This window comes from Cucurbita moschata, unplaced genomic scaffold (assembly GCF_002738365.1).
Source record: "Cucurbita moschata cultivar Rifu unplaced genomic scaffold, Cmos_1.0 Cmo_Scf00184, whole genome shotgun sequence".
Classification (NCBI taxonomy): domain Eukaryota; kingdom Viridiplantae; phylum Streptophyta; class Magnoliopsida; order Cucurbitales; family Cucurbitaceae; genus Cucurbita; species Cucurbita moschata.
Window position 1 is genome coordinate 33,929 of NW_019268700.1, and position 9,122 is coordinate 43,050.

A 9,122-nucleotide genomic window follows, 5' to 3' on the forward strand; every position below is an offset into this window, starting at 1 on the left:
CTTCATGAGATTGAGAAGGTTTGCACCGTCATTAGCTGACACTGAAGAGAAACAGACAGAAAACCTATGAAGACTCGCCGCATGTTAGAGGCCTTTAACCCAAAAACCTATGAAGAGGCCCGAAGGACGGCCAAGGCCCTAGAGGAACCCCCCAGAGGAAAAGAAAACGGAGCCAACGGTTGTCACAGGGAGGAAACGCCCTATCGAGGTCGAAACCACAGAATTCCAACCACCGCTCCAGAGACCTCGATATCAGAGTAGGCCACCTGCTCCACCCCTAATAGCTCGATACCTAGCAATGGAGAAGCCTCTGTGCCGTAACTGTGGAAAACAACATGTTGGGAGATGTTTGGCGGGGCTCAGGTATGTGTTATATCAGTGGTCATGCAAGTCATGTGGCCAGAACTTGCCTTACAAGGAGCTCGGAAAATCCAAGGGAACCCCTTAGAGGACCGGTCATCTGAGAGCCCACCATACAAACCTGCCCACAGACCAGGGCATATGCAACGACCAGTAAAGAGGCAGAAACACCTGGCACCGTGGTGACAGGTATGCTTTCTATACTAGGACACTTTGCGTTGATATTTTTTTATTCTAGTTCTACCCATTCCTTTGTTGCTTTACCATTTGTTAAACAAGCAGGGTTCGTATAGAACCCTTAATGCATGTATTGTCGGTCGGTACCCAGCAGGGGTAGACTTAGTTACGAAAATAGAGTAAAGGACGGACAAGTGGTAATAGCTGGACAAACCATCCACGTAGACTTAAAGGTAGTAGATATGATGGACTTTGACGTCATACTAGGGATGGACTGGCTAGCCGAAAACTTTGCTAGCATAGACTGCCATAAGAAAGAGGTGATATTCACACCTCCCAACGGACTTACCTTTAAGTTTAAAGGAACCTCAACAGGTACCACCCCAAAAATAATATCGATGATGAAAGCGAGACGCCTGGTACAACAAGGGGGGTGGGCATTTCTAACCTGTGCAGTAAACACAAAAGGAAAGGAAAAACTCATAGATACAGTGTCCATAGTAAACAAAATTATGGATGTCTTCCTAGAGAACCTCTTAGGGATCCCTCCATCGCGGGAGGTAGACTTTGGAATATAACTGGAACCAGGAACGGGACCCATCTCTAAGGCCCCGTACCGCATGACACCAGTAGAATTAAAAGAACTTAAATCACAACTGCAAGACCTATTAGATAAAGGCTTCATTCGACCTAGCGTGTCCCCTTGGGGTGCGCCAGTGTTGTTTGTCAAAAAGAAAGACGGCTCAATGCGTTTATGCATTGATTTATAAGGAATTGAACAAGAGGACGTAAAGAACGAATACCCGTTACCCCGTATCGAAGACCTATTTGACCAACTGCGAGGGGCAACAGTGTTTTCTAAAATAGATCTTCGATCAGGATATCATCAGATTAAGATTAAAAATGAAGACATACCAAAAATAGCCTTTCGAACCAGATATGACCACTGCGAGTTTGTGGTGATGTCTTTAGGTCTCACCAATGCCCCAGCGGTATTTATGGAATTAACGAACCGAGTATTTAAAGAGTGCTTAGACTCGTTTGTGATCGTGTTCATAGAAGACATCCTGATATACTCGAAAACGGACCTAGAACACCAAGAGCACCTTCGCAAAGCCTTAACTATTTTAAGGGAGAACAAGTTGTATGCCAAATTCTCCAAGTGCGAATTTTGGCTACGACAAGTTTCGTTTCTAGGGCACGTAGTGTCTAAAGACGAAATTTTTGTGGACCCCAATAAGATAGAAGCTGTCACGAAGTGGAAACGCCCAACAACGATCACCGAGATACGAAGTTTCTTGGAATTGGCGGGTTACTATCGAAGGTTTGTCAAGGACTTCGCTAGAATAGCCACGCCTCTCACCCAATTGACAAAAAAAGGTGTACCTTTCGTTTGGGATGATACATGTGAGGCCAGCTTTCAAGAGCTAAAACAAAGACTAGTATCCGCCCCAGTGCTCACAGTTCCAGAGAGTTCTATGGGATACGTGATTTACAGTGATGCATCCAAAAAGGGGTTAGGTTGTGTGCTGATGCAACATGGCAAGGTTGTTGTGTATGCGTCACGCCAACTAAAGGATTATGAGAAAAACTATCCTACACATGATTTGGAGCTGGCAGCGGTGGTGTTCGCGTTAAAAATTTGGTGACACTACCTCTATGGCGAAAAGACTCCAAAAGGCAATAGGTACCCGCCTCGACTTTAGCACCACCTTCCACCCACAAACGGATGGCCAAACGGAACGATTAAACCAAATCCTGGAAGACATGCTTCGGGCATGCGTTATGGATTTAATAGGGAGTTGGGACACTAAACTACACTTAATGGAATTCTCTTACAACAACAGCTTCCAAGCAACCATCGGAATGGCACCCTTTGAAGTGTTGTATGGAAAACAATGTAGATCCCCATTGTGCTGGGATGAAGTAGGAGAACGAGAACTTGTAGAACCCGAATTGGTCCGCATCACCAATGAGGCGAGACAGAAAATTAGAGTAAGAATGCGTAACGCACAAAGTAGGCAAAAGAGCTACGCCGACGTTAGGCATAGGAATTTAGAGTTCGAAGAGGGGGACCCAGTGTTCCTAAAAGTAGCTCCTATGAAAGGCATTCTAAGATTCAGACGAAAGGGGGAAGCTAAGCCCCCGATTTATTGGACCATTCGAAATTTTAGAAAGAGTAGGTTCGGTAGCTTACAAACTAGCTTTACTACCTTCGCTTTCAAGCGTACACGATGTATTTCATGTGTCCATTTTAAGAAAATATATTACAAACCCTACGCACGTAATAGACTACAAACCTCTCGAAATCTAGGAAAATTTAAGTTATCAGGAGAAACCGATTAAAATCCTAGCCCGAGAAGTGAAAGTCTTACGTAATAGAAATATAGGTTTCGTTAAGGTATTGTGGCGTAACCACCAAATCGAGGAAGCTACGTGGGAACGAGGAGAGGAAATAAAGGAAAAATATCCCGAGTTGATCCACGAGTTCGAGACTTTCGAGGACGAAAGTTCTTCTTAGGAGTAGGTAATGTAATAGCCAACAAAAAAAATAATAGTAATAACAATAATAATAATAATAATAATAAATAAATAAATAAAAAGGATTACTTACAAATAAAAATAAAATTTAACCATCTCTCTCCCCTAACCTCTAGTCACAACCCCATCCTCTTTCCTCAACCCGGTTGGATGATGGAAGTCCCACATCGGCTAATTTAGAGAATGATCATGGGTTTATAAGTGAGGAATACTAACTCCATTGATATGAGGCCTTTTGGGGAAGCCCAAAGCAAAGCCATGAGAGCTTAAGCTCAAAGTGGACAATATCATACCACTGTGGAGAGCCGTGTTCGTCTAACAAACCCCACCCAGGGACGATGATGGAAGTCTCCATTGGTATGAGGCCTACCCCACCATATCAGTTCAATTCAAAAAAATGGGGATAGACCCCACCCAGTTCAATTCAAAAATAAATAGAAAAAAATGTCATAGGTTTATAAGTGAGGAATACTAACTCCATTGGTATGTGGCCTTTTGGGGACGATGATGGAAGTCTCCATTGGTATGAGGCCTTTTGGGGAAGCCCAAAGTAGTGGACATGGGTTTATAAGTGAGGAATACTAACTCCATTGGTACGAGAGGCCTTTTGCTCCATTGGTATGAGACCTTTTGGGGAAGCAAAGCAATGGGGATATAGGACCATTGTGGAGACGCCTTTTGCTTCATTGGTATGAGACCTTTTGGGGAAGCAAAGTTTGGGGAAGCCCAAAGTAGTGGACATGGGTTTATAAGTGAGGAATACTAACTCCATTGGTACGAGAGGCCTTTTGCTCCATTGGTATGAGACCTTTTGGGGAAGCAAAGCAATGGGGATATAGGACCATTGTGGAGACGCCTTTTGCTTCATTGGTATGAGACCTTTTGGGGAAGCAAAGCAATGGGGATATAGGACCATTGTGGAGACCCCACCATATCAGTTCAATCCAAAAATAAATAGAAAAAAATGTCAGATCTGGTAAAAAGTAAAAAAGGGGAATATAAGAGAGATTTTGGTCTGTTATTACGGTAAGATTTCATTTTTTATTTTACTAGTAATAATCAGATACCATAGTAAAATTCTATCTCAGATTTCCTTTTTTTGTTTATAGTTATGGTTATAAGAAATTAATTTAGAATCAAATCTTCTTTCATATTTTACTAGTAATAGTCAGATACCATATTCACAATATCATATCATTATGGAGAGTCGTGTTCGTCTAACAAACCCCACCATATCAGTTCAATCCAAAAATAAATAGAAAAAAATGTCAGATGTGGTAAAAAGTAAAATGGTGTTTCAAAGATATGATGGGGATATAGGAGAGATTTTGGTCTGTTATTATGGTAAAATTCTATCTCAAATTTCCTTTTTTGTTTATAGTTATGGCTATAAGAAATCAATTTAGAATCAAATCTTCTTTCGTATTTTACTAGTAATAATGAGATACCATATTCAATTCATTAGATTTTTTTTTTGTTAGCATTGGAAATTATAGGAAATAAGGTTAGAATCAATAAAATTTTAGTGAGATACCATAGTAAAATTCTATATCAGATTTCCTTTTTTGTTTATAGTTATGGTTATAAGAAATTAATTTAGAATCAAATCTTCTTTCATATTTTACTAGTAATAATCAGATACCATATTCACAATATCATACCATTATGAAGAGTCATGTTCGTCTAACAAACCCCACCATATCAGTTCAATCCAAAAATAAATAGAAAAAATTGTCAGATGTGGTAAAAAGTAAAATGGTGTTTCAAAGGATATGATGGAGATATAGGAGAGATTTTGGTCTGTTATTAGGGAAAAATTCTATCTCAAATTTCCTTTTTTGTTTATAGTTATGGCTATAAGAAATCAATTTAGAATCAAATCTTCTTTCATATTTTACTAGTAATAATGAGATACCATATTCAATTCATTAGATTTTGTTTTTTTGTTAGCATTGGAAATTATAGGAAATAAGGTTAGAATCAATAAAATTTTAGTGAGATACCATATTCAATTCATTAGATTTTTTTTTGTTAGCATTGGAAATTATAGGAAATAAGGTTAGAATCAATAAAATTTTAGTGGGCAGTAAGATAGTAGACAAACAATCAATTAAAATTGGCCAACAATATTTGTTTACTGAATGAAAATAAATATAAAATTAGAGAATTAGAGGAATATCTCAATTATAGAATTGAAAATGTTTACAAAACTGAAAATCATTTACCAAAAAAAAAGAATCGAGGGAGAAGGGAAGATTTGTTTAACAGAATTTAAAAATAAAACAGTAAAGATCAGAGGGCATGAAACTCGTTAAATTTTGTCTAACATTAAATATCAGAATTTTAACCCTGTAAATTAGAGAAATAATTTTATAGAGTTCAAACTTGAAACTGATGTCATGAGCTCACATAGGTTGACTTGGATTTCAAAGGACGGAATCGAACTTTCATTGAGGATATATACGTGACAACGACTTAAGCTAACCAGGTAAGTGGCTTACCCGTCGTAGGTTACGCGTTATTTGCTGTATGTTGGCACGTGCCCGTGGATTTGCACGTGTCATTAAATTGTATGCTAGTTTAATGTGCTTAAGTATGAAATCATGTGAATGTGAATGTATGCTATGTATGCTGCTTAGTTTGATGTGATATGTTATGCATGTGACGATATGTGGTCCTTGAATGATTATGGCATGTTTGTATGGAATATGTGAATGTGAACAGCATGAATTGTATGACATAAAACACAGTAAACTGTCTGGAATCATAACCCTGATAGAAATGTGTATGAAATGTGAATTGAAAATGAGAATGACATGAAGCATGGAACGTGACAGGGGAGTTATGGTCATTAAAGATAAATGTAGAAATAGGGAGACCTCATGCATTATGTGTGTTCATGCATCTGGGGGGATACCCTCATCCCATCACGAGGGTACGGATGCGTACATCCAATGGCAGGACAACGATCGTTATGCATTGCATAGCGCTACCGTGACGGATCTAGTATACCCACCGGATAAGGACAATGGCCCAGCGGTGTGCGAACTAGCTGGTGAGCCCATACTCGCACGTATGGGCTGTGTGTAGAGTATATGGTACACGTCCACGATTACTCGTTAGGATTGCACCGTAGGGAAAACGAAACGAATTGAAACGATAGGTCCCACCATTTCATTGCATGGGATTGTCGCATAATCCCGATAGGGGGTCACTTACTAAGTATTCTAGAAATACTCAAGTCTCGTGCTACTTTACTTTTGCAAATAAGGGCAAGGCACCCATATGACAACGACGGTGGAATCGAACACCTCGGATCGTGGCACATGCACAGGGTAGTCTAGTAGTTGCACTCCCCTCACTAAAGATATATTTCTGTCCATTTGATATAACCATGATTAGTAAGTCGATCCTTCACAGGTTGTTCGTAACTAGAGCTGGATCAATTTACCGTTTTACCCCTGAAGTTACTTCTTGTTCCTTATGTCTCACTGATCCTCTAATGAACAATTGGTTTGTGGTCCAACCAGTAAACCGAATCCCTCTCAGGCCAATGAGAGGGTGGGGCCCCTTGTTCAAGACCTGGAGTCAGTGCTTAAGGGAACTACCTCTCTTCTATCCCTAAAAGTGGGTAGGAGTGAATTTCATCTTGCACCCCACGTCCCCAGCCATTCACCCAGTCTTACCCCTGAAATGGGAGGCCTATTGAGTCGGCGAACTAGAGCCACTCTCACCCGTGCAAATCTAAGGATAATTCCGAATAAACAGAAGTTCATGGTTAGCTGAGGATTTAAACCGAATTACCTAGGTTATCGAATGAAAAGAAAATCAGTCTCAACAGTAAACGACATTATAAAGTGAGAGTGGTTTTCTTCATGGTCCGTTCTTATGCAATACTCATTGCATAGGACGCCTCCACTCACATGTCTTCACATGTACAATTTAGTGTCACATTGTTTATATCATATACAAAAGTGGGCCGCATCCATAGTGTTCCCAGAATAAGGTACTCAGCCTTATCCTTATACTATAGATCATTTTGATTATATACTTGAACTTGATCCACTCTTATGTCTCTACATATAGTTCAAGTAATAATAGCCCGATTGTTCTTGGTTTTAGATTATAAAGTTCACTTTATTCAATAACAATCTTTACTGAATAAACAACAATAACATATAAATAAACAACAATAACAAAACCCAACAGAAACGACAAGAACATGGCGCTTATTATTTGATTAATATAAATAAACAACAATAACAAAACCCAACAGAAACGACAAGAACATGGCGCTTATTATTTGATTAAATTGAGCAAGAATGGATTTAGATTATAAAGTTCACTTTATTCAATAACAATCTTTACTGAATAAACAACAATAACAGAATGGATTTAGATTATAAAGTTCACTTTATTCAATAACAATCTTTACTGAATAAACAACAATAACAAAATGACAAGAATCTTTACTGAATAAACAACAATAACATATAAATAAACAACAATAACAAAACGACAAGAACATGTCGCTAGAAGGAGGGTTTGAACCTCCGACCTTGTGGTTAACAGCCACACGCTCTAACTAACTGAGCTATTCCAGCCAATTATATAAAATTTTCTAAGCCCACCACTAGTAGATGTTGTTTGCTTTGGCTCGTTACGTATATCCGTCAGCTTCACGGTTTTAAAATGCATCTACTATGGAGAGGTTTTCCAGCATCCTCGCTGGCAGTTTACTAGGGAGAGGTTTCCACACCCTTATAAGAAATGTTTTATCTTCTCTCCAACCGATCTGGAATCTCACAATCCACCCCATTGGGGGCCCAACGTCTTCACTGGCATACTGCCTGGTGGCTAGCTCTGATACCATATCTCAAGTCCACCGTTAGCAGATATTGTCCACTTTGGTGCATTACGTATCACCACTAGCCTCATGGTTTTAAAATGCGTCTACTAGGAAGATTTTTCCACACCCTTAAAAGAATTGCTTCCTTACCCTCTCCAATCGCTAGTAGATATATTCCATTTTAGCCTGTTATGGATCGTCGTCAGCCTCACAGTTTTAAAACGCGTCAATTAGTGAGAGGTTTCCACACCATTATAAGGAATGGTTCATTCACCTCTCCAACCAATGTGAGATTTGTTAAAAAGTAGTCATGATGGCCGAGTGGTCTAAGGTGCTAGACTTTTATCATAAAATGATATGAACTTTTTTATTTAGATCTTTTACCTTTTCGAATTTAAAGCTATATATGGTAGATAGTTATATATATTAGATGGTTATATGTGGTAAAACTATATATAGTAAACTGAACTATATATATGTATATATATATATATATATATATATATTTCCCCCTTGGGACAGCTTTGAAAATGTACTTTTTCTGTGTTCTCTCCTATTGGAAATACCTGAATTTATAATGCAAATCTTTAGCGAGAGTTCTCCTTGCATTTTCTTATCGAGTGTGTGCGTTGTTGGCATTTTCTTATCAAGTGTGTGCGTTGTTGTGCGATTCTACCAATTGGTAATTTATAATACAAATTCTTTAGTGAGAGTTCTGCTTACATTTTCTTATCGAGTGTGTGCATTGTTGTGCGATTCTACCCACTGGTATCAGAGCTAGGTGAAATTCACCACGATCTGTGAAGATGGAAAGTTCAAAGATTGGAATTGAGAAGTTCAATAGATCCGATTTCAGTTTATGGAAGATGGAGATTGAAGAATATCTTTACTCGAAAGATCTTCACGAACCCCTATTGGGAGTAAAGCATAAGTTCAAATATTGGAATTGATAAGTTCGATGGATCCGATTTCAGTTTATGACGAACCCCTGTTGGGGGTAAAGTCGGATACCATGACCATGAAGGTATTGGGCTCAAATGCGATTTCAACTAGTCGTAGCTACCTAAAAAGCTATCTTATCTTCATAAGAAACACTTGGTTACCAATTGCCATCGCTAGCTAAAAAGAGGGTTTGAACCTCCGACCTTGTGGTTAACAGCCATACGCTCTAACCAACTGAGCTATTCCAACCAAA

The 9,122-nt window shown here is 38.9% G+C and overlaps 1 protein-coding gene and 2 non-coding genes across 3 annotated transcripts; 1 reads left to right on the forward strand and 2 right to left on the reverse strand.

The window, feature by feature from the left end:
• The first annotated feature begins 1,535 nt into the window (after nt 1-1,535).
• LOC111440356 (uncharacterized mitochondrial protein AtMg00860-like) lies at nt 1,536-2,186 on the forward strand. The gene has a single exon (XM_023077509.1). The coding sequence runs from the start codon at nt 1,536-1,538 to the stop codon at nt 2,184-2,186; it is 651 nt and encodes a 216-aa protein (XP_022933277.1).
• A 5,422-nt stretch (nt 2,187-7,608) lies between these two features.
• TRNAN-GUU lies at nt 7,609-7,682 on the reverse strand. Its single transcript has one exon. It is a non-coding gene; the product is annotated as a tRNA-Asn (tRNA).
• A 1,362-nt stretch (nt 7,683-9,044) lies between these two features.
• Nucleotides 9,045-9,118, reverse strand: TRNAN-GUU. The gene has a single exon. It is a non-coding gene; the product is annotated as a tRNA-Asn (tRNA).
• Between the last annotated feature and the right edge of the window lie 4 nt (nt 9,119-9,122).

Bases quoted from the DNA above. Each gene is read 5' to 3' on its own strand.
- LOC111440356 (XM_023077509.1), top strand. From the start codon at position 1,536: ATGGAATTAACGAACCGAGTATTTAAAGAGTGCTTAGACTCGTTTGTG.